General features: G+C 34.9%; 3 protein-coding genes across 4 annotated transcripts; all 3 read right to left on the reverse strand.

Annotated features, from left to right (window-relative positions):
* Positions 1–11: 11 nt before the first annotated feature.
* On the reverse strand, positions 12–4,097 carry LOC18612186 (protein DETOXIFICATION 41-like). Its single transcript, XM_007048832.3, has 8 exons — positions 3,722–4,097; positions 1,555–2,099; positions 1,385–1,471; positions 1,241–1,297; positions 887–1,125; positions 685–803; positions 496–582; positions 12–412 (listed from the first exon to the last, which is right to left on the reverse strand). Exons 1-8 carry the CDS (start codon positions 4,028–4,030, stop codon positions 341–343), a joined length of 1,515 nt encoding a protein of 504 aa, XP_007048894.3. The 5' UTR covers positions 4,031–4,097; the 3' UTR covers positions 12–340.
* Positions 4,098–10,824: 6,727 nt separating this feature from the next.
* Positions 10,825–13,416, reverse strand: LOC18612188 (protein DETOXIFICATION 41-like). The gene is made up of 8 exons (XM_007048834.3): positions 12,936–13,416; positions 12,286–12,830; positions 12,075–12,161; positions 11,939–11,995; positions 11,608–11,846; positions 11,394–11,512; positions 11,216–11,302; positions 10,825–11,148 (listed from the first exon to the last, which is right to left on the reverse strand). Exons 1-8 carry the CDS (start codon positions 13,380–13,382, stop codon positions 11,068–11,070), a joined length of 1,662 nt encoding a protein of 553 aa, XP_007048896.3. The 5' UTR covers positions 13,383–13,416; the 3' UTR covers positions 10,825–11,067.
* A 1,166-nt stretch (positions 13,417–14,582) lies between these two features.
* On the reverse strand, positions 14,583–24,616 carry LOC18612189 (auxin response factor 6-like). 2 transcript variants are annotated; one of them, XM_007048836.3, is made up of 14 exons: positions 23,983–24,616; positions 23,759–23,871; positions 23,323–23,421; positions 23,182–23,238; positions 22,941–23,099; positions 22,741–22,825; positions 21,261–21,351; positions 20,688–20,852; positions 20,483–20,605; positions 20,239–20,314; positions 19,959–20,106; positions 18,658–19,844; positions 18,072–18,262; positions 14,583–15,169 (listed from the first exon to the last, which is right to left on the reverse strand). In XM_007048836.3, exons 1-14 carry the CDS (start codon positions 24,023–24,025, stop codon positions 14,965–14,967), a joined length of 2,742 nt encoding a protein of 913 aa, XP_007048898.2. In that variant the 5' UTR covers positions 24,026–24,616; the 3' UTR covers positions 14,583–14,964. The 2 variants fall into 2 exon arrangements, with proteins under 2 accessions (XP_007048898.2, XP_017982694.1); XM_018127205.2 differs by having other exon boundaries at positions 23,759–23,883.
* Positions 24,617–25,193: the final 577 nt, after the last annotated feature.

The following is a 25,193-nucleotide window of genomic DNA, read 5'->3' on the forward strand; positions in this document are numbered from 1 at the left end:
ATAAATGTTACGAGCTTTTGAGTCTTCAAACTGGAGCCAATCCACCAACTTTTACATTCCCTAGTAAACGAGCTTTCTCTAAATAAATGCAAAAGTTGAAAGGGAAAGAGGGCCAGAGTTTAGGGAAAAGATGCTTTATTAATGAAAAGTTTAAGTACGAACTTCAACAAAATGATAGCCCAACATAAACCTAAGAACTCCTAAGTTGGCAACTTGATCGAAGGATTGTTAAATCCAAAACCGATTTAGACTCAAACCCAAGCCACCAAATTCTGAAGACGCTTCACTCCTGCCCTTACAAGCCTATCTCGATAAGATGCTTCAAGGGTTGTTCATGTTCTTATACAGCTGTTACCAATTGTAATGTCTCCTCATTGGCAGATTTCTCCAAGCGGTCGGCAGCTTTTTCAACCTACAAAATAATTAGGTATAGAAACACCTAACTAACTCATAAGATCCCTAAATCCACTATTGATTAAAAATGAAATTAATTACCTCTGTGTTCCAGTTTGTTCTGGCTGTGAGAATGATTAGAGTTGATGTTTGTAGAAGAACCCCAATAATCATCCCCCACCATATACCCTAAACAACAGTGTTAAAAGACAACTCAAATATTTATTTCAATTTTTTTTGTTAAAAAAAATCAAGTAATAATCTGAGAACAGAGATTGAAGAACCACTTACTGCCACTCCTAAACTAGTTTTGAAGCCAAGAATGCATCCAATTGGAAGACCAATAATGTAGTATGTGGTCAGGTTGACATAAGCCACAATATGTTGCCATCCACTCCCAATGGCCACTCCTGAAATTCCCAAGACAAAGGAGGGGTTCAGCCTGGTGGCTGGTTGTGGTTGGTCTCTTGCTAGTTTTCTCGGAGAAACATACCTGAGAGTATAGGCTGAACGCCATTCAAGAAAACGGAGATGGCAAGCAGTGGAGTCAAATTGGACACTGCTTTTATGACCTCAGCATCGCTTGTGAAAGCTCGACTTAAACCAACTCGAAATATCAAAATAATTGCAGTGAAAACCACACTGATGGAAATGCTGGTTGCATTCACCACTATAACTGAAAATTTGGTGAGCCTTGGATGACCTGCTCCTAGCTCATTGCTCACACGAACGCTGTCAAGTCCAGTATTGCCCAATAACCATTAATTAATCACAAATGGCAGATCAAATATGCAGCTATATCTGCAATGCCAAAATGAACATTTTATCCACAACTTGCTTAACTAACCTGGCTGCTGCACTAAGGCCTAAGACGAAGTTGATGTCGCAGTTCCAGTAATTCATGCTGAAAAACGCATGGCTTTAACTATTAGGACTTGTACATGAAAGTCGACCAGGTATTTATGGGAAGAGGCAGCAGGCGTTAACATACCAAATGGAAATGGCGTCTAGTGAGATTGTAGGGTTAGGGAGAAGACCAGATATGAGCACCAGTCCTTGGTTGTACCATATCTCCAAACTGCATTGCCAATTGCTACAAGGTTGGCACTAATGATTGATAAATGAAGCTAGATTATGACCATTCGGGTTCTAAAGACATACCAAAGCATAACAGCAGAAGCAGCGGTGAGCTTGCAATAAGGCCAAACTCCTTTAAAAGCCTTCATGGATAAACCGGTCCAAGTCTCTTTGCAAGAAGGACTTAGAACAATATAGAGCCCGGTGGCAATGACAAGAAACCACCAGGAGAGACTGAGAGTCAGAGCTGCTGCAATAATGCCGTACTCCAATACATCGATCGCAAGCCATGTAAGAAGAATGTGCAAGAGCAATACCCCGACAGACATAAATGCAAGGGGATTAACTATGTTCTGAGCTTGCAGGAACCTCTGCATGGGGCAGCTTAAAGCAAATGCGTAAAGTTGAGGGATCAAACCACGAGCAAAGACTTGGCCCTGCTCGGCTATGCTTTCAGATTGGCCTATTGCTTTAAGGACTGCACCGGAATACCAGTACAGAAATGTGAGGAGGACTGCGGCTCCTATGTGCAAAACGATTGCTCTTTGGCAAATGATGCCCATGGCTGCGTATTTCTTAGCCCCGTAAGCTTGGCCGCACACAGTTTGCACCGCGCTGGCCATGCCCAACTGTTTTTAAGATAATATAAAAAAGTTAAAAATATTAATGAAATTAAATGCAAACAAGAAAAATTTAGTTGACTTTTATGTCTAATTAAGTCACTAAAAAAAAGGTTTTTTAATACAATATTTTACATTAATGAAATTAAAAAAATATAAATTTAATTTGATCACTCAAATAATTTACTAATCATAATTTTATAAACTATATTTTAGTATCTATATTCACATAAACAATCAGAGTTTTGGGTTCACACCATTTAATTATCAGCCACTCTAACTAAATTCTTTAATTCATCGTTATAATTCATAATATAAGAAAACATTTATAATTGATATATAATTAACCTCGTAACATAGTGCACACAAGCATATCTTTTGTTTTCTATTTTGCAATTATTGCATCCTTAAAACTAAAAGTTGTAAAAATTAAAATAACATATATATATACATTTAAGATTTCAATAAATGTAATATTAAAGTAATATTTATTATTTTAAAGAAATCTTTAAAAAACTAATAGGACGAAATTCCGTTCATTTGAAACGAGATGAGGATTCTAAATTCTTATTTCAAGTATGTTGGCTTTTGGTTGCAATGATCACTTTCCCCTTTGAGAGGTTAGGTTAGTTACGGTAGGACCAGAGGGAGCAAAAGTATTTCAAACTTTCCCAACGTCTTTTCACTTTTATCTTAAATTATTGGGTAAAATATCTTCACTTTTTTTAGTTTTGATCGTAATTTTACATAAATTTCGATAATTTATTTTAAAAAAATATCTTTTATTAAACACATAAATTGTATCATTAATCAACTGTTAATATTTTCATTAATGACGTGATAATATTTTTAAATTAATTTTATTTTTTATTAATTTTAAAAATTATTAATATATAAAATATAATTTTTTTATTTTTACAATTTTTTTTTCTCTCTAACCAAGCATTCTCTCTCTTCTCTCACTAAATTTTTCCACATAGCAACAACGAAGGATGACATGGCAAGCGTCGATCAGACGTTCCTAGGCTAAATCCGATCGCAAGAATGTCGAATTTGGCTTTCCCTAGCTAAATCCAGTAGCGACGACAGAGGATAACACGGCAAGCATTGAACGAATGTTCTCTGGCTAAATCCGATCGCAGGAACATTAGATCTAGCTGGTGCTAACTAGCCAGATCTAGTCATGGGAATGCCAGATCACGCCCTTCCAACCCAAACTGGCACTTGTCGACGTCACAAGAATGCTAGATCGCGGAGTGGCTAGCCGACGTAAGGGAACGTTGTCGACTGAACTAAAAGAAAAGAAAAGAGTAGAGAAAGAAGAAAGGTATTTAAAACATTTCAGGTTTGCTCGTTAACGTCATGTATTGATACTAATAGACTCGCCTAAAATTATTATTAAAATTTAAATAGAGTCAAGGCATTTTACCATAAATTATTTATCCTACCATAGTGACAAATTTATTGAACAAATCCAAAGATAAAATTTAATATTCATCACTACATAAACCAATTGATGTGAAATCAGGTGAGACAAAAGAATTTGACCTAAATTATGTATATTATCCCTAGTGCTTGAAAAGTTTATACTATATTATCCCTAAATAAAGTAAAAAAAAAAAAAAACATACCATAATCCCATAAGCAAGACCCTGAATTCCCACGCTGGCTATGGAGGCTCCCGCCAGCTCCAATGCGCCAAGATGACCGGTGAACATCAAGGTGACGAAGCTCAACAAGTAATTGAATACTGAGACAATTATGGATGCGCCAGACAGCACCCAAAGGAGCCTTGACTCCCATGCAACCAGCCTCGCCCACCATCCCACTCCCACTCCCACTGCTTCTCTTTTCTCCAAAACCTCTTCGATTGCATCCGAAGGCAAATCATAAACATTATTCCTCCATACTAGCAGGGGTTGCTGCTCCCCTGTGCTCATGTTTTCCGCTTATGATATGTACAGTCAGTCTGTCTGGTACGATTAATTTACTTTTTCCGATGGTAGAAGCTGATATCTAGAATGTTATCGTATCCAGTACTTATGGTTTCCTTGAGGAACATTTCTTAACTTATATTTGCGGTGTTAATAATCCGGAAAAAATAATTGGGTGCAACCATGAAATTGGTCCCTGTGTTCAACTACCCGTTGATTTTTAAGAAGGGTAGATATTACGAAACGTACCCGGAAAAATAATGTTGAAATTTATTGACCTTCCATTTATTATCTTGTCAACAAAAGAAAACTATTATTGCATGTAATTAGGCTTTTACGTAATGCCAATTGCTTATGGTAGAGTGACTTACTGACTTTGGAGTTTTCAAGGGCTAGTTTAGAGCCTGAAGACTACCCATGGCCGCCAGCTTTCTGTTCCAATAGTGTGTAGGAGGAGAAGTGTGTCCCATATATAGGTAAATTGCCAAAATGGGTCATCAAAATTTTTTTTATTTTGATTTTTAGTCGCCCATGTTCTAAAAGTTATGTTTTGGTCCATAATCTTACAAAATGAAATCTACAATCTTAGCTGCCCAGCCATTTGTTTTTGATAGCAGCTTTATTGAGATAAAAAAAGTGGAGGGTTCCATCAAAGAACAATGCGACACAACAACAGAAGCAAAAGGACAGAAAAAGAGGTGAAACAGAACCAGAAAAGCAAACCAAACAACTGGGGCAAACAACGAAGGGCAGAAAAAGATTATTATACGTACTTGACTTGAAAACATTGTCCCCCAACACCAAACAATACACCAGCATAGCCGCATAGCGTCATCTAACCTGTAATATATATATATATATAACATATGCACTTCTTTTTCACAAGGGTGTTCTTCATTGGTTTGGCCACATAGTCCATTAATATTGTTGGCGTGAAGGATTACATTAAATTTTTTGAGCCTACCTGGAAAGTGAACAGGGACATCTCCCTCTCCCTTCCTTTCTCCTCTGGTTTTTACAATTTGTTCTAGGAGAAAAGTTGCTGCAGCCAACAAGGCTTCAAAGTTTAGCTAGAATTGTATGTACCGATATAGATTTTACTCCCACAATATTTAATCGAACTGAAGGAGATGCTTCACGGGAGATCAAGATGCCTTAGGAGATAACGTGAACAAGTTGCTGATATTATCGATGGCTTATTTTAATACGGTCAAAATATTCATCAAATCTCTATATTCATGCATTTTGTTCAAATTAATCCCTATATTCAAAATCAAAATAATTTAATCTCTTAATTTTAAAAATTTTTTCAATTTAATCATTTTTTTAATGACATTTGACATGGTAGTATCACGTGACACTAATATGATGACATGACAATGCTGACGTGGTAGATCAAGAAAAAAACTTTTCAAAAAAAATCTTTGTCAAGTCATAAAGATTAAATTGAACAAAATTAAAGTGTTGAGGAAATAAATAAAAGAAATAAAAATATAAATATTTAAGTAGATGATACATATATTTATTAATAAGTCAAATGTTTAAATGTAAAAGATTTATGGTGTTAAGAAATATATTTTTTTTTTGGCTCGATCATTTTATTCTATAATAAGTACATTAATTTATCTATTTTTCAAAAATTAATATTGAATTCCCTTTTTATAAAAAAAATTCCAATATTTTATCTTGATCCTCTTGGATATATACTTAGTGACAGTATCGGAATTTACACAAATCCTAAAAATGTTTAGAATTAAGGTTTTGTTTTCACAATTATAAATAGTAATAGCTACTCTTCTCCTTGACCATTTCTCAGTTTTCTTCTTCGTTCTTTGTTTTTCTCGTTAAAAATTTAATTCATCAATTACTTGTTACGAAATTCGGGTAATAACAACAGATTTACGTTTTTGGATTTTGATTTGGATTTTTTTTCTTAAATTCTTTAATTTAAGGGCTAAACAGCTCTTTGATGAGAACGTTTGTGAGTATTTGAGTCTCATTGTTTTTGGTTTTTTTTTAAAATGAAAAAGGGAGATATGGAGTTAACAATGATTATAAAAATAATTTCTTATTCTGACTTTCTTAATTTGGGTATAACAAACCTTTTATTACACCCATCAAATCTGAACTACTCCACCCCTTCAATTTTTGTTTGTTTTTTATGTTTTTATTTTGTTTAATATTTCAGGTCATATTTTTTAGGCTGGAATGTTCTGGATTAAAGATGGCTGATCAAGTTAAATATAATTGTAAATATTTGTACCATTTCATTTTGTATTTACAATTTATTTGTAGATTCAAATTAATAATTTACATTTAAATTTAGCATAATTTAAATGTGATTTTTGAATTTAAATAAAATCATTTCATAAGAAATTTTAAATAAATTTAAATAAAAGGTAAATTGGGTAAGGGTTGAATAATTCTAAAAGAATGGGTATTTGTAAATTGTAAAAATTGTAACTAAATCAACATTTTTTTTAATTTGCGTTCAACTCAAATTAAAAACGAAGTCAAATTTAGAATATAAATTTCACATTTTTATACTATTATTCATAGAAGAAAAAAATAATTTATTTAACCTTTTTATATTATTTTATTCTAACATAATGTAAGTTATTCATCAAAATCTGGCTTTAGATATGAAATTTTTTTTCGAATTTTTCTTTGTAGAAGATGAATTCAAACTTAATTTTTACAAAAAAGATAAATTAATGTACATATTCTAGAATCAAATAATGAAGTAAAAGAATATTTATATATATTTTTTAACACCATAAATCGTTTACACTTAAACATTTGGCTTATTAATAAGTTTATATATCATCTACTTAAATATTTATATTTTTAAAATATTTTTTTAATTTAATCCCTTAGCACCTTAATTTTATTCAATTTAGTCCCTATAATATGACACATATTTTTTTTTTGAAAAATCTTTTTTCTTGATCTATCTCGTTAGCATTGTCACGTGGCACTGACATGTCAACATTGTCCACATGTCAGTTCCACATCAACATTGTCATGAAATCATACTAGTACCACGTAGCATTATCATGTCATCATGTCATCATGTCGATGTCAAATGGCATTGACATGTCATCATATTAATGTTATGTCAACGTTGATGTCATCTCCTTTAACAGCAAAATAGGATGTTATTAGGGAAAATGACTAAATTGAAGCAATTTCTAAAATTAAAAGGCTAAATTACTTCGATTTTGATTATAAAAACTAAATTGAATAAAATGCATGAATACAAAGACTTATTAGATATTTTGATCATTTTAATTTTGAACATCTTCATTGGTCGGAAGAATATCTAGATTTCATTTAAGTTAGTATTTCTTTCTGAAACAAAACTTTAAAACCCAATAAACTTTTTACCCATTGATAGAGGTGTCAATATGGGTTGACTTTGCCTAGCTTGGCCCAAACCCTCGTGGGTTGCAAAAATGGTAAAAAGACTTGTCCAATCCTTATACTCTTCAATTTTGTTCAATTTAGTCTCTGTACTCAAAATCGAAGTAATTTTGTCCTTTCATTTTGAGAATTTCAACAATTTAGTCCCTTTCCTTAACAACATCCAATTTTTTCGTTAAAGGATGACGTCAGCGATGACGTGTCACATTTTGATGACATAGCAATGTCACGTGGCATTGGGTGATGACGTGATAATGTCACGTGGCACTAAACGATGACGTTTCAATGCTAATGTGGCACTTACATGCTGACATGTCAGTGTTGACGTGGCATTCCTATGCTAACATGGCACTGACATGCTGACATGTCAATGCTACATGACAAATTAAAAAAATTCTGTCACGTCGTAAGGATTAAATTAAACAAAATTGAGATGCTGAGGGACTAAATTGAGAAAAATATTTAAAAAGTACAAACTCTTTAAGTAGATTATTGATATGCTTATTAATAAGCTAAATATTTAAGTGTTAAAAAATATATAAAAATATTTTCTTACTTGATTATTTGATTCTAAAATATGCAAATTAATTTATCTTTTTTACAAAAATTAAGTTTAAATTCTCCTTCTATAAAACAAAATTTGAAAAAATTTCATACCTAAAGTCAAATTTAGATGAATAACTTACATTACGTTAAAATCGAATAATATAAAATGACTAAATATGTTGATTTAGTTACAAGTTTCACAATTTACAAATACACATTATTTTGAAGTTATTCAACTCTTACCCAATTTACTTTTTATTTAAATTTACTCAAATTAGCAAAATATACTGATTTAGTTACAACTTTCACAATTTACAAATACACTTTCTTCTGAAATTATTCAACTCTAACCCAAACTTATCATTCATTTAAATTTACTTAAAATTTCTTATAAAACAATTTTATTTAAATTCAAATACCATAATAATTTTAATATAAATTTAAATTTAAATTATTAGTTTGGATCTACAAAAATTTTATTAATAAAATAAAATTTTAAAAAGACCTATCTAGTCCTTGTACTCTTTAATTTTGTTCAATTTAGTCCCTATACTCAAAATCGAAACAATTTAGTCCATTGATTTTGAAAATTTTATCAATTTAGTCCATCTCCCTAACGGCATCTAATTTTTCCGTTAAAGGATGATGTCAGCGTTGACATATTACATTTTGATGATGTGGCAATGCCACGTGGCATCGAATGATGATGTGGCAATGCCACGTGGCATTGGGTGATGACGTGGTAATGCCACGTGACACTTACATGCTGACGTGTCAGTGATGATGTGGCAGTGACACGTTGACTTGTCAGTGCCACGTGGTAAATCAAAAAAAAATTTACCACGTCATAGGAACTAAATTGAACAAAAATATATAGAATAGGGACTAAATTGAACAAAATTAAGATGTTGAGAGACTAAATTGAAAAACATATTTGAAAAATACAAATCTTTAAGTAGATTATTTATATGCTTATTAATAAGCTAAATATTTAAGTGTAAAAGATTTATGGTGTTAAAAAATATAAATAAATATTTTCTTACTTGATTATTTGATTTTAGAACATATAAATTAATTTATCTTTTTTACAAAAATTAAGTGTGAATTCTCTTTTTATAAAAAAAATTTTGAAAAAATTTCATACCTGAAGTCAAATTTAAATGAATAACTTGTATTATGTTAAAATAAAATAATACAAAATGACTAAATAAATTCTTTTTTCTTCTATTATAATAGTATAAAAATTTGAAATTTATTTAACTTGGTTTTTAACTTGAGTTAGAGTCAAATTAGCAAAATGTGTTGATTTAGTTTTTCCTTTTAAAAAAATGAAGAACTGATATATAGAGTTAACGATGATACAAGTTATAGTTGATGAAGTTAGATATAACTGTAAATATTTGTACTAATATTTGCTAAATCTATATATCATTTTTCAAATATTTTTTTCAATTTAGTCTCTCAACATCTCAATTTTGTTCAATTTAGTCTATGTACTATATATTTTTGTTCAATTTAGTCCCTATGACATGACATAATTTTTTTTTGGAATTTTTTTATCTGCCACGTGGTACTAACACGTCAGCATGTCTGTGCCATGTCATCACTGACACATCAACATGTAAGCGCCACATCATTAAAATGTGATACGTCAGCTCTGACATCATAACTGACGCCGTCTTTTAACGGAAAAATTGAATGTCGTTAGAAGAAGGGACTAAATTGACGAAATTTCTAAAATCAAGGGACTAAATTGCTTCAATTTTGAGTATAGATATTAAATTGAATAAAATTGAAGAATACAGGGATTGGATAGGTCTTTTTGCCTTGAAAAATATGAGTTGGGTCGGGCCAACTCATTTTTTACATAGGCTATAAAAACTCCAACCTGGCCCATCTCTTGCCAACCCATGGGTCAGGTTGGGCCAACCCACTTCTTTTTTTACAAAAAAAAAAAATTTCATTTTTACTATTCTACCTAACAAGCTTCATTTCAATAAAATTGTTCCATAATTTAATCCATAAATTGAATAATAAAAACATGTTACAAACAAATAAATTACACCAAATATAAATAAGCAAATAAATTACCTCAAACATAAACGAAGTTTCAATCTTTAACTCAAACTACTATCTCATAAACATAAATATATAATCAAATAAATAGAAACTTCAAGAACCATTTATGTCCTTCTCAATCTTCATCCTCAAACAAAACATTTGAATCTTATTTGGACAACAATGATGTCTCAATATCTGAATCATTATTAATTTATCATCTAATCTTCATTGCCATAAAAGAAAAAGAGATAGTGAGTTTCAATCTTAACTAAAATTATTAATTTGATAAGTAAATATTAAAGATATTGAAATATATAAAATCAACAATACCATTGATAACTAAATTATTAATTTTATATAGCTAAATATATACAATTATTAAATTAACTAAAATTATTTTTTTTGTTCCACAAGGTTGACCCGCCTCAACTTGGGACAGCCCACTAATCAAATAGGCTGACCTATTTATGTCCGATTCTAATATGACCTAAATTTTTAAACCCAATCTACCCCACTTTTAATAACAAATGAGCCAGGCCAATAAGCCAGGCCCATTTTGACATATCTACCCAATGATAGCAAGCCTCTGGCTTTCGAAGCCCAAGAAGGATATTTTAGTTTCACAAATATCCTATTGTCATATTAACATATTGGGGCAGAAACAAATTTAGTGGGTATAATATGGACATAAGCTTTAAACAAAAGCCAGTGTTAGAGAGGGCAAATTGTTGCTCATTTTGCACTTTTAATGAATCATCCAACGAAAAGAATTACCATCAAATTGGCGACAACCTAAGAAAGCCTGCCTTGGTTTTTCAATTTATTGGGATATTATGATTGATATAACATTTGATTCAGATGAGGTGATCTTAGGTAAATCAAAGGGGAAAATAGAAAGAAAAAGAGAAAGAGAACCTGCTCAAGGTATTGACTTAACCCAAAATTACAAGAATACATATTCAAAATTGTAAGAAGAGGGTGTTTGGAAAACAGAGAAATATATTAATGTGGGCTCATACTCCTGGTACCCCTGTCACCGAGTCTTCCGTATCCTCCCTAGCAGAAGTCTTCAAGCGGTCAGCAGCCTTTTCAACCTGCAAAACCATTAAAGTTATTATTTGGGCACTTAAAAATGAAATACATCATAGATTAGATTATTACCTCCTGGCTCCAATTGGTTCTGGCAGTGAGAATAATGAGAGTTGCTGTTTGTAAAAGAACTCCAATAATCATCCCCCACCAGATTCCCTGAACAGTGTCAAAGTGCACATTCAATATACCATTAGCAGGGAAAATTGATAAAGAGACTTGGGGAGAAATGGGCAGTGAATAAACTTACTGCTACTCCTAAACTTGTTTTGAAGCCGAGGACACATCCGATGGGGAGACCAATTATGTAGTAAGTGGCCAGGTTTACATAAGCCACAATTGCTTGCCATCCACTCCCTATTGCCACCCCTGAAATTCCAAAACAGAGTAGAACATTATAAACAAGAAGATGACCAAAACTTTGGGTCATACATAATTTTTTGGTTTCGTTCTGGAATGATTACCTGAGAGGATTGGCTGAATGCCATTTAGGAAAACAGAGATGGCAAGCAGTGGAGTCAAGTCTGAAACTGCCTCTATAACCTCAGAGTCACTTGTAAATGCTTTGCTCAATCCAACCCGGAATATCAAAACAATTGCACTGAAAACTATGCTGATAAGGATGCTTGTGCCATTCACCACAAAAACTGAAAATTTTGCTACCCTTGGATGACCTGCCCCTAGCTCATTGCTGACTCGAACACTGCCAAAGGCCAATTTACAACGATATTCAGTGACAGAAAAAAAAACAAAGTATTGAATTATCTAATTCAGAGCTTCGATTGGTTTGCTAACCTGGCAGCTGCGCTGAGGCCGAGCATAAATTGCATGTCCCAGTTCAAGTAATTCATGCTGAAGATTGAACCAAATTAGGATTTGCTCACATAAAGGAAGCAAAATTGCAAGTGAGAGAAGAGGGGCATTCACTTACCAAATTGAAATGGAGTCAAGTGAGATTGTTGGATTAGTAAGGAGCCCCGATATAAGCACCAACCCTTGGTTGTACCATATCTCCAAACTACATTATTATAAGCCAACATCAGACAAAGAAAAATGTAGGAAACTCCCAAACTAGTGAGCAGTGACAAAAGAAAAAGTACAATGTGTATTGTAGTTGTAAGCTACAATAATCAGACGCATACCAGAGCATAACAGCAGAAGCAACAGTGAGCTTGAAATAAGGCCAAATTCCTGTGAAGGCTCTCAAGGATAAGCCAGTCCAAGTTTCCTTGCAAGACGGGCTCAGAACAATGTAAAGCCCATTTACAATAACAAGAAACCACCAAGAGAGGCTGAGAGTCAGAGCGGCTCCCAATAGGCCATACCCCAAGACATAGACAACAACCCACGTCAGAAGAATGTGGACCAGGAATACCCCAACGGACATATATGCCAAGGGGTTCACAATATTCTGTGCTTGCAAGTACCTCTGCATTGGGCAACTAATGGCAAATGCATAAATTTGAGGGATCAAACCTCGAGCAAACACTTGGCCTTGCTGAGCTATGCTTTCAGTTTGGCCTATTGCCTGGAGTACATCACCAGAGAACCAATACAGAAATGTTAGAAGGACCGCCGCTCCCAAGTGCAAGATTATTGCTCTTTGGCAAATGATTCCCATTGCTGAGTATTGCTTAGCCCCATAGGCCTGTCCACATACAGTTTGCACTGCACTGGCCATACCCAACTGTATTTTGGGGGACCCAAAAGGAAAAGGAAAAAAACATTAACCAGGTACTCATGCAACTAACTGAACAGAACAAAGAAAAAAACAGGGTTAAGAAGAGAATACCATGATCCCATAGGCAAGACCTTGGATACCAACACTAGCAATAGAAGCACCAGCAAGCTCTAAAGCACCCAGATGTCCAGTGAACATCAAGGTAACAAAGCTGAGCATGTAATTGAATATGGAAACAACTATAGAAGCCCCAGATAGAAGCCAAAGAAGCCTGGACTCCCATGCCACAAGCCTTGGCCACCATCGCAGAGCTACCGGCCTGTGTTGCAAAAACTCTTCGATTGCAACGGATGACAAATCGGGTATCCGAGCATGGGAGTCGAGACCCAGTAGCAATGGCTGATACTCAGGAGCAGCGGAACCCATTGTCAGGCCACAGCAATTAAGTGAAGAATCTAGTAAGAGATGGTATTTTAGGTTTGACACTATGAAATCATGCCAGTAAAAGCCAACATATTTAACTAGTTGTATGGTGTGGGAGAAGAAGATGAGAATCATGGCATTGAAATGGAAGTAGTTAACTACTATTCTTTTGGATCGTTTGAAGAGAATAGCAGATGAAACTAACAAAAGTGTCACCTAATTTAGTTGCGGTGGAAGGGCAGGTATGGTCAAAGACTCTTTAGTTATAAACTAAAACTGTCAAGTATGAACTAGTAAATTAAACATTTAAAGTATAAAACTTTCAATACAGTTTTCAATTCTTTGTTGTGGGTTTTGGAGATTATCCAAGTTGACTGTTGCTACATTAAATGCCTAGTTAGGTGATGTATGCCCACCAAATTTCAATACCGTTGAATGGGTAGCAGAGAAAAAGACAAAAAGGAAAAGGGTTAAGCTGTTTTTGGTCTGTAACTATATTTATAGGATGAATGCATTTGCCTAACATTGGGATCGTTCTGTACATTTGACAACCCTAGTCTGAGCCTTTGCTTTCATTTTCGGGAAATATTGCTGATGAGCCGTATGTCATGTTTTTCTCGGCAAGAAAAGTCTGTGATGGTTGACCCAATAACCCACTATCATGTCATTTCTCCAACAAAATGCTAAATAATATATCGTCAAGTAATATTGTACTAAAATAAACCTTGGAAGAAAATTTGGAATTGAATCATAGCGTAAATTACACTTCAACCTTAGCTAATGAGCTATTGACCTACTCTTCTAATTCATTTTGCAAAGATGTTTGCCACGTGACAGTGTAAAGTGATCTAAATTAGCTTTCTTTCTTTAATTAAACACCCAATAAGGAAAAATTGGAGAAAAGGTTGTCAGAAATCAAAAGTGAAGTTCGTGTTGAGCCGGCCATTACTTCTATTGGTGTCCATTTTTGGTCCTTGTAATTTCATCTGTCTACTCCAAACTTCACTTGAATTTAGGGATCCATTAGGTGTGAGTGAAGGCACTTCATTCTTATGTTGATCGAAATTCATGTTAGAGATCATTTCATTGTTCATAAAAATGTGAATACATCATGGCTTGAGTCTATAAAAATGGAGGTTTGGGGAGTCTAGAAAGAGTTATGCTCAAAATTCCCAAAATGGTAACATGCTATTTTGTTCAAAAGCATTAGGACAGAATGACTGCACACACATGATAAGAAATTAGTACAAAGCAAGTTCACTGAGCTTTATTTCCTGTGAATAATTGGAGAGTCAGATTATTATCTATCCAAAAATATAGTTAAGACGTGTAGAATATAGATAAGTCTACGTTCAGATATGTTGTTCATTTATGAACTAACGTTTTTAAAACAGTAGATGATATAAATTACAGGGCAGCCAACAAATTGCTGATAACGTAATGGGATTATCCTAATAGATCCTTGTGCTCTAAAGGACTATAACGTAAGAGTTAGAAATATTTCCTATTATAATTTACAGCAGTATTCCGACACACAAGCTTTAATATCAACTTAACCAGGCGATACATTTCAATTACCACAACAACAAAAAAAAAAAAGGTAAAAGTTCCAAAGAATTCTAACAATCCATGCGTACATAAACAGTGCCATAAAACAGCTACAACATTCATCAGTGCAACTTCCATTTCAATTCCCCAACTTCAGGAGCATTTTCCTTTAGTATTCAAGAGACCCCATAGAGGCAAGTCCATTACCAGAACTCCTCAAGTCCTGTCTGCTCATGTAGTCATCACAGTGGTTGCTGCTATGGGTAAGCCTTTGGCTTGGGACAGAAGTGGCAGGAGTCAGGCCTTCTTTCCCCATTTGTTGCACTTCATGTGGAGATAGTATCTTGATATACCATACATTGTTCACAAATTCCCTGATAATCAAAAAACATGCAACAACAAAGAAAAAAAAATTAATCCACTAAAACCAACTCTTGAGCAGTCCATCAGTTCACTGCCATTGCACAACTCTGATGAGAGAGTGTTGAAGATTTTAATTTTTCTTCTGATGCTTTGGCAAACATCACGGCAGGAGTAAACTACATAAACATAAATTTGCATAAAGAGACATCTATTACAATCATCGCTGAACTTATCTTTCTACTTTAACTCAAGAGCTAAGCTATGCGAAGTTGGACGGATTAACATACCATGTGCTACCAGGGAAATAATTAAATGGGAAAAGAAAAAATTTAGAAGATCTATAGATGTGGTCAGCATCATAAAGAAACTGAAAATCCAGGTTCCTCAATGCTAATAATGCCTGAAACATAAATTAAACTATAATGTCACACTATTCTAGTGATGGAACCCACAATCAACTAAATCATAAATCCAAAGCATTTTAGCTTGGTTATATACCTCATTTCTTTATTTCAATCAAGACTATAAAATTGTATGAATTCAATCATAACTTTAACCTCTTACGTCATGTTTAGTTCACTGGAATGGCCAATTCCATTCCAGTGCTATTTTTGATGAGATGGTCATTCCAATGTTTGGTTCATTTTTGCACTAAAGAATGGCCATTCCATGAGACCCACTATCTGTTAAAGTCCATGAATCATCATTCCCGACCCCCTTGGTATAAGCTATTTAATGCATTAATGAATAGCTCAATAAATCTTTTTGGACAAAAATAACCTTGACCAATTTGCAAAATTTCTAGCATATCAATACTAAACTCTAACCCTAACCTTAAAACCCCTTATTTTTCCTCCTCCTCCTCTCTCTCTCTCTCTCACCTGCCTCACTCCTCTCTAAGCAAACCCTAGCTACCAATACTGTTGTCCTACACCGACTGACACCGTCGAAACCCCCTTTCTCTCTTCCTGTCACCCATTCTCACTTGATCGATTTATTTTTTCTAAAACCTTTTCTTTTCCATTCCTTTTTTGTATTTTGGCAAAATACTATTAAATTATAATAAAAGGTGTTTTTGTCCTCTTATCACTTATTCCTATGCTATTTCAAAGCCATTCTTGCCAACCAAATATTGGGATAATATCAGAATGACAATTCCATACCATAAACCAAACTACATAATAACCATTCTAGTCTTTTCTTACCTTATTCTATTCCCAAAAAATGGTTATCCATTCTCCCTCTATTCCATTCCACAAACCAAACATGCCGTTAAATCAACCTTTACCCCTCTTTAATCCTTGCAAATGTTTGATACTGTTTTGCATCAACAAATACTTCAATTCTAAACCGCACATTACCAACAAATCTCTTTCTATTCAATTCCACTTAAGCCAATATGATATGTAATATTCCTACAGCACTCTATGGTCCTCTACCCTTTTTGATCATTTTTTTCCCTGACGGACTGTTTGATCCTCAATTTATATCACTTTTTTGCATTGGAGCATCCTTAACCGTGAATCACACAACCAAAGAATCAAAATCCTTTTTTAATTTACCTTTGATTGATGCCTCCACACAATTACTTCTAAACCATAGTAAAAACCACATTCCAGTATCACTTCCAATACTTCTACTCTTCTTGTAAATACTCAACTTTCTGGACATAAAACTGCATTGTTTTAGAATTATGGTCCCAACCCTTCTCGTGGTAAGCTAAGTCCCTCTCTTCTAAAATGTCAGTCACTTGTAGATTAATACCATGGTAAAAATGCAATTTAAATGTTTTCCATTCTTAGAAATGAAATCTAGAAGACTTTCACCAAGTATTGGATCTTTAAATCTTTTGAGACAAATTAGTCTAGCAACCATTGCTACATCACCTAGATACTCCCAAACCACAACAAGAATTCGATCCAAACCAACTCCTTAATTCTCAGCATAGTCTCATGATGCAGACAGCAAGCATATGTCAAGAGAAGATTAAATACCAAAATATGTGAATATTATGATCTTCATTAAATTTACTGATTGGAGCTTATAAAGAGGGTAGAATCAAGTTTTGATTTTCTGTATATTTAAGGAAATAGCAAATTTTATTTTCAGTAGGATGTGATTTGCAAGGGCTTAAATATTGGTTTCAATAGCCCAAGTTAAAAAGTTTGGCTTGGTATCAAAAACCTAACTTAAGCAGCTGATAGTAATGAAAATCTATACATCCTCATCATCTCTGTCAATAAAATAAATACTGTTACAGCCTTTCACAGCAGTTTTAAGCTTGCACAACTGGTTGCTTACCTCATGACTGCTTAGGGTTTTTTTTTTTTTTTCATTTTATTTCTTTAATGATTTTTTTCTCACTATTTTTGGTATGTATCAATTCTGACACTTATGACTGCACCTTTAGTAACAGAAACTTCAAAGCCCCAAAATTCAATCATTTGCTAGAATCCTATTCCTTAGTTCAATCTCAGAACACTAAATCTCCAACTATCTGAGATTTGGATAATTTTAAAGATCCTACAGCGCAGGAAACCTAATCAGTATTACAGTAGCTTGATATGCGCAAATTTTCAACACAAGTATGTAGGGAGAATCAGCACTAAAAAAATGAAATTAAAAGACAATAAGCAAATAAATGAGAGCTAACATCAAGGAAAAGAATGTTTGAGGAAACATACTTTAAAATTTAAATGCATGAAAGGTTCTAAAGCTTGGAATACCATCTTGAAGGATAGATTCAAAAGATTCCAGGATGACTAATAACAAAATTTATGAATCAGTGGATGGATAAGTAAATTTGGTGCAAAACTTATAAAATTGTGTAACAACCGAAAGATTTGAAAGTAAATACCATTTAGACAGTCATAGATCATTTATAAAATAAATAAAGCACGGTTTGGAACTTACTGCCAAGGGTCATCACCAAGGAGAAGAATATCATTCTCCCTGTCAACAAATACAAGCTGCCAGCCTGATCTCTGAGGGTCCTCTAATTGGCCTTCAAGGCCAAACATTCGAGCGAGCTCACAGCGCAGCTCATCATAGCTGCTGAACTTGGAAATATCCAATGAGCGCCCAAAAGACCCCGACTTGTGAACCTGTCAACAAGCAGAAGGTCAAAAACCATGTCAATTGCAAGCCACATGAGAAACTAGGCATAATCCTGTAATTAGTTTTTGAAATAAATACAAAGGTACCACATCTAAACACAACAGTATGAGAGTTTAAGAGACTAAAAATTAACGAATTGACTTTGTCAGCCAAAATACAAAAAAGGACTGGTTGTTTCTTGATTAGCAATGGCATTCTCCAAGAAGCTTGTATCACTGAAGAAAGAGCTACAATTGAAAAACTCATACCCACTGTTGTCTGTTGGGCATTATATCAGAGATCCATTAGCAGTGATCCACATGATCAAGCTTTGCTCGCAACAAGACAAATCCCATATATTCACCCATTTAAAGAAAAGCAAAGATACATTTGCAAAGATTACCTTCACAAAGGTTCCGGTTGTAGGGTTTACTTGGTCCACATTTTCAGAAGACTGCAAGTAACCTGATTCATCCACACAACTTGAGGTAGTCATGTCTGAATTAAGTGGAAAATCTGTGCCCGAAGCACTAGTGAAATTTGAAGCAGCATATGGCAGAGACAATGAATCATTTTCATTCCCAATATTTTTCAGGTTTGTCATCCCATGCTGCAGCATAAGAGATGAGGAATCAATGCTAACCCCAAACAGAAGATTGTTTTGTGGATCAGTTGAACCATGGTAAGCAGAATACTCCCTTCCAGGAAACGGAGGTAATAAGTTAGAAAGTTCAGATACATTTGACCGTGCAGTTCCCAACTGTTCAACCTGGGGCAGTACACAGTTAGCTGCTCCAGATGAAAGCTGCGGTTCAACAGCTACTGGCTTGGACAACAAAGTAGAAGAAGAGATAACAGGGTTTGAACCATTCAAATTGAGTAAATGGGAAGCTCCATTCTGGGATAATGAACCTAAGATGCTTTGCATAGAAGAAACATCAGATGTGGCTATAGAATTGCCAATGGAGTCCGGAAACGTCTGCTGCTGGCATTGTGAAGCAACAACTGGCAAAGATGAGGACTGGGCCTGGCTGGCTGATGTAGAAGGAAAAGCAGATACCACATTAGAAATCTGCTGTGGAACAGACAACTGCGGCAGTTGCTGTGTTTGTTGAGACTGTTGCTGTTGGTGATGTTGCGGCTGATGCTGATGCTGCTGCTGTTGCTGTTGTCGCTGATCATTGTACAAATGGGGACGCTGCAGCTGCTGCAGAAGCTGAACTTGTGCAGCGGTCTGATTCTCCTGGAAACTCTGAAGGAAGGCATTTTGTGTTTGTGACTGCTGTAACATCTGCCTCTGAATAAGAGCAGGAGTCCCATTGGATGTGTTCTGGGGTTGCTGGAATTGCAAGAGAGACTGAGAACCTATTTTGGATGAATCAACTGTCCTCATGTCCTGAAATGCTGCAGCTCCCATTGCTTGGTAAAGATAAGGTTGTACACCCGGTAGTGAAGAAGTATCATGCCTTGGCTGTATCCAGGGTGCAACTCCAAATCCTTGGAAGTTTAAAGACTGAATTCCTTGATCTCCAACCCCACCTTGGAGCCACATCAATTGGGAATTGATGCTCATATCACCATCTTTGAAAGCTGGTAATGCAAAATAAATTGATTCAGTATAGATAAGGAAAACCCCTAACTTTAGGTGTAGTCGAGAAGATATATGCGTAATTTCAACCATTCTTAGCGAAGATTCTAGCATACCATGGAAGGAGGGTAGTGCAGATGGCCATGGTCGCTTCAGTCGCAAGGGGAAGGCTGATGGATACATAGGGAAGGTTGTTAATGGTTCAATTTCCCACAAGGACACTCTTGGCTGCCTCTCCCCTGCAGTGGATTCATCCCAGCCAACCTGAGATTAATAAGGTAAGATTTATGTCAGATAATAACGAACACATTGTATATTTAAGCCAAAAACACAAATAAAAAAGAATATAGCTTTGGCAACTCAATTCACACTCATACATGGAAACTTCAAACAAACCTTAACAGAGCGCCAATGTGAATTTGGCCAGCGAACAGGATCTAAGTCACTAATGCCAGTTATTGTACCCATATATCTGATACAAAGACACTCAAGTTACTAATCAGCCACTTACATTTGCCAATGATACTACAGTCACATTGACTGATAAAGATAGAAGAATTAACTTGAGGAAAATAACAAATAATTGTTGTGCAAGAAAACACCACAGAATTGCAAAATATTTAAGAGTATGAAGACCCACCGGCGGACACTTGACTCTTCTGTCTCAAACAGCATTCGAAACCGCATGCCAACAGAAACCCGAGTGTGGTAGACAGCTTTAACATATTTGGCAAGAGGAATGACAAACTCTGAAGGACTAGCCCTGCAATCAAGCTACTTTAAATGAACAAGATCTTATGTTGTAACAGCATCAGTCTTTTCCACTATTAGATTAGGTAGTTAACCTTGGGTTATAAAATATAGTAAAACGGCTATTTGTTGCAGCCGCATGAGCTGCTGCAGCAAGAAGACCAATGTGCATGCTATCACTTGATAAAACAGAAGATGGCATAACAGTCTGAGGGCGACTTGCTCTCCGGATACCCAACAACAATTGATTCTTTTCATTCCTGGTAGAAGATAGCAGATAAGAAAATAAAAATTTAAATTTAAAAAAAAAAAAAACCCAGAAAGATTATAGCTGAAAGCAAGCTTATTGATTAGTAGTATGGAGAGAAAAAGCAGTAAGCTGCACTAATAACCGTGCACCGTGTAAATGGTGCACAAAAGAGGATACATACCACTAGGCATGTCACTTTAGAGATGAGAAATAGAAAAGAATACTTTATTATAGAAGATGCATTCAGAAAATTTTTTGCTGCCAAACTATCTTAGCAGAATTATTGCACTAGATTGTTTCAAGTCCTGTCAGGGATATGTCAGCTATTACTACTTCTCCTGCCAATCACTCAGCAAAGGTACTTGTAAAATGAAATATTTATAAATTATATATTTGGATGACAGGAAAAGTTATTTACCAAATAAAAAGGACTGAATCACCAGCAACAAGTCTCTTTGCGCTAACAAAAACACTCCATCCAGTTGTAAGAAGATGCCTCTTTGGCTGGCCTGCATATGAGAACAGAGACAAATTGAGTGGAAGTTGGAATTTCACCCATTGTAATTCAAAGCCTTTTCATCGAATAAAAAAGCATATATCTCCCTCAAAATGTAAATTGATTCACCAAAAACAGCTCCCAATGTCCCACAGTAAATGCTACCCTTCACGCACAAGAGTAAATCTGAACATATTCCTACAGGAACTACTAAAAAATGTGCTGATTCTTTAACTGGCAATGCATGATAAAAAATGAGGTAAAGCTTCAGTTGAATCCAACACCCAAATAGCCTAATGAAATAGCAGAATGACAGTAATATCCATCTGAAAATGATTTGTCCAAAATTAAGAGGTGAAGGGGACAAATTACTCCATTAATGCATCATTCTTGTTCCATACAACATTTGATCCCCTCAAATAAATCATGCATACCGAAAATATTCCCAGGAAGTCTTCAAACCTTAATCTTACAGAATTACTACTAGATGACCATCATTAGCCAAGACTTAACCATTTCATTAACTGTTTTCAACAATCATAGACAGCTGATTAATCTTCACAATGCCCTTACATTTCTTGAGAAAGGAAAAGGACTTAAGCACTCAAAAGCCACAACATGAAGGGCTTAAAGCCAAATCAACTTTTGCAAATTGCCAGAAACATTTGTTATTTTCAAGTTTATCAGACATAACACGTCTACAATCTGAAGCATATATTTCACAAAATGACAAAAGCTCTTGAGAAGGTCATCACATTTCACAATGAAATAACACCAACATCAACCAAAAGTTCAGTACTGCACGAGATAACCTAGAAACTCTGAACATTCCAAGGTGAGAAACAACAAACACTTACTAATCAAATGGATATGCTGTTGAGGCAAAATTCAAAAAATAGCATACATCCAACACAGGGAGTAAACAACAAGAACACATTAATCTTAATATCTTATTAGACATTTCCTGTTCCGGTACTTTTTCTAATTATCACAAATAACTAACTTCACTTTGAAAGATTCGCATATTAATCAATCTAAAAAAATGAATTTAGATCTCAGTCCCAGAGATCCTCAGCCACAATTTAACTAGAGTAATAACTGATGCAGAAAAACAATATAACAAAGATATTTCCTGGGTCATCATCTCAATTATGCTTTGTAAATTGGATTTACAAACTTTTAGAAATAACCATACGAAACACCCAAGGGTTTAAGAAACATTACAGTACCGTTAAAACTAAACCAACAATTTCTTCAAAAAGTTAATAAACTGGATATAAACTGAGTACAAAAATAAATAAAGTGTGATGACAAATAAAACAATGAAATCATGATAATTTGAAAATTCTTTAAAAGATTAAGCTGGAAAACAATTTTGGACAAAGTTAGTTTAATCACTCACCTCGAAAGATATGTCTAAATTTCCACTCATTGTCATGAAGATCCCTCGCAATCAACTCTTGAGCTGGAGGCTGCTGGGAGAAATCCTGAAGATACAATAAAAATCTTAAAAGAATTAATAAAAGAGATAATGAGTGAGACTAATTCAATTAAAACCAGAAGCTAGTAAATTGAATTGCTTGTAATTGACTAAAAACATACAAGAGGAGGAAAGACTTTTTCAGCGGCGCGGCGAGGAACAGAAAATCCTCCATGAGTGCTTGTGTCACTTGCTGTCAGTGTTTTACAAAAATAGTTGGTTGGCTGTTTGCTGGGATTACCCAGTTCTGCAGGCAGTAGGTACACGTCCTTTTGCTCTTGCTACAAGAATGCTTTCAAGTCAAGAAGTAAAAATGACATGTCTAGCAAGCACTAATCTTCATACAAGGGCAAGTTCCCATACCGGACTCAGTGGCTGCAAGGTCATTTGAGCATACACTTCATCTGTTTCTACATCTGCCTGTACGTGAAAGAACAAACACCTTGATAAGCAACCAACTAAAGTTCCATAAGCAGAAAGTAACGTATGCAGCATTCAACTTACATGCATAGTAACATTGTGAAGCTGACAGAGAAGCTGTGGGGGTAAGCTCGGATAGTTTGGTATGTGAGCATCTACTTCCTTGTTGGTCGAAGCAGCAACCTGCAAATTGAATCATAAACCACGGACAGCATGCTGAAACATTAGAAACAAAATACACAGTCCCTTATAGAGTGCTCTTGTTTGTTAGTTCAGATGAGCAATCAGCAAATCCTGCGTTAACAACTAGACTTGAAGAATGAAATTCAGCAAAACCGAAATGGCTGGTTTAGGTTCCATTCTTACATATCAATGAACAACTAATGTACATCCTTACATAGCATCTTAAAATACTATATCATCCTTGAAACTTCTGCTGGTGAACTATTTTCGTGAGCACAAATTAAAAAATAGAATCAAATTCGAAAGAAAGCATGAGAAACGATGCAGGCATACTTACCTGTTCACTGTGACCTTGGGGAAAGTAAACAACCCGGCTTCCAACAGGCGGCAGGGACACCAGAGGACCCGCACATGCATGCCAAAGTTCAGAATTCAAACATTTCTTCTCCCCTGTACAAAAATCTTTCACAACTTCATAATTTCACAAATTTACAAGATTATGCAATTGTATACTTAAAGGAAATACTTAAAAAAAATAAAAAGAAAGCCAAAAATACTTACCTTCCTGAGTTTGCTGATTAAACCCTGATGAAGAGAGTCTCATTCTTCAAATCTCAAAAAAAAAAAAGAGGGTATTTTTTCTCAATAGAAAACCAAACAAAAAAAAGAAGTAGTGGTTGAAATAGCAATTACAAGTACCCCTCTTATAGAAGCACATTCAGGTTTCCTACAAAAGCCATAGCTAAAAGAAAAAGAAGAGAAAAACCCACCCCCCACCCCCCCTTTCTCCACCAGAAGCTTCTCAACTTAAGTTAAAATCAACATCCAAAAAAGCTAACTACCCTTACTCAGCAGGGCCTCATGAAGCTCAGATCATGCTTCTTGCTCCTAGCTTCTGTTCACATTTAAAAAAAATCCAAACTCCCCCAAGCTAAACCCTAGATATCTTCTTCACCAGATCTCCAAATTTCAAAGCTTTCCCCAACTCTAACTCAGCCCCCGCAAGTGTCCCTTTCGTCTGATTACTGGAGCTGCTCAGTTGAGTTAGAAAGCTAGAAAATGACACTTTTTATTGGTTTTAGGAGTTTTCTTTTTTCTTTTTTTTTTTTTGAGAGAGAGAGAGAGAGAAATCAAGGACTTGAGAGCAGCTGGAAAGAGAGAGAGAGAGAGAGCAATGAAATCCGCAATCAATTAATACAATTGTCATTTATTTTTTTTATTTTTTATTTTTTATTTTGTTATCCAGGGTGAAAGTCAGTCTTATTCTTACTCATCATTATTATTACTACTGTAAGAATGAAAAAATAAAAGAAGAGAAATTTGGGGATGCGAACGAAGGACTTTGACGTTTTTAAACTCTTACCTCACTATTACCCTTGGCCCTTTGATGTTTATCTTGACCTCATCAATCAACGTGGGCCCTACAGTCCCACGCAACCCCCCCTCCCCCCTTAAAAAAAAAAAGAAAAAGAAAAATAAATCTCCATTTTCGTATCTTCAAGCACTCTCTCTGGTTGTTGGGCGCCCGTTTGGGACACCAGCCCAACGCTAAATGGGGCCCCTTCTCTTCTGACCGAAAAACAAAACATGAGTCCGACCCGACCCAACCACTTTACACTACTCTCCTCTTTTATTTTTACTTCTAACCCAATTTAATTAGGGCAAATTCTAAATTACATCTCATCGTGTTTTGTAATCACAATCAGATGTCCGTACGAGATTTAGTGGTTGAAGAAACAAATTTATCATTATTATTTTTATTTTAATTGTAA

This window comes from Theobroma cacao, chromosome 1 (genome assembly GCF_053813885.1).
Source record: "Theobroma cacao isolate CCN51 chromosome 1, ASM5381388v1, whole genome shotgun sequence".
Classification (NCBI taxonomy): Eukaryota; Viridiplantae; Streptophyta; class Magnoliopsida; order Malvales; family Malvaceae; genus Theobroma; species Theobroma cacao.

Coding starts and splice junctions, on each gene's coding strand:
- LOC18612189 (XM_018127205.2), bottom strand. CDS start 24,025: ATGAGACTCTCTTCATCAGGGTTTAATCAGCAAACTCAGGAAG. Junction 23,422..23,758: donor CCCAAGGTCACAGTGAACAG/GTAAGTATGCCT, acceptor TTCAATTTGCAG/GTTGCTGCTTCGACCAACAA. Junction 19,845..19,958: donor TGCACTACCCTCCTTCCATG/GTATGCTAGAAT, acceptor TTGCATTACCAG/CTTTCAAAGATGGTGATATG.
- LOC18612186 (XM_007048832.3), bottom strand. CDS start 4,030: ATGAGCACAGGGGAGCAGCAACCCCTGCTAGTATGGAGGAATAATGTT. Junction 1,126..1,240: donor GGCCTTAGTGCAGCAGCCAG/GTTAGTTAAGCA, acceptor TGGACTTGACAG/CGTTCGTGTGAGCAATGAGC. Junction 583..684: donor AAACTAGTTTAGGAGTGGCA/GTAAGTGGTTCT, acceptor ACTGTTGTTTAG/GGTATATGGTGGGGGATGAT.
- LOC18612188 (XM_007048834.3), bottom strand. CDS start 13,382: ATGATTCTCATCTTCTTCTCCCACACCATACAACTAGTTAAATATGTT. Junction 12,831..12,935: donor GTCTTGCCTATGGGATCATG/GTATTCTCTTCT, acceptor CCCAAAATACAG/TTGGGTATGGCCAGTGCAGT. Junction 11,303..11,393: donor AAACAAGTTTAGGAGTAGCA/GTAAGTTTATTC, acceptor GACACTGTTCAG/GGAATCTGGTGGGGGATGAT.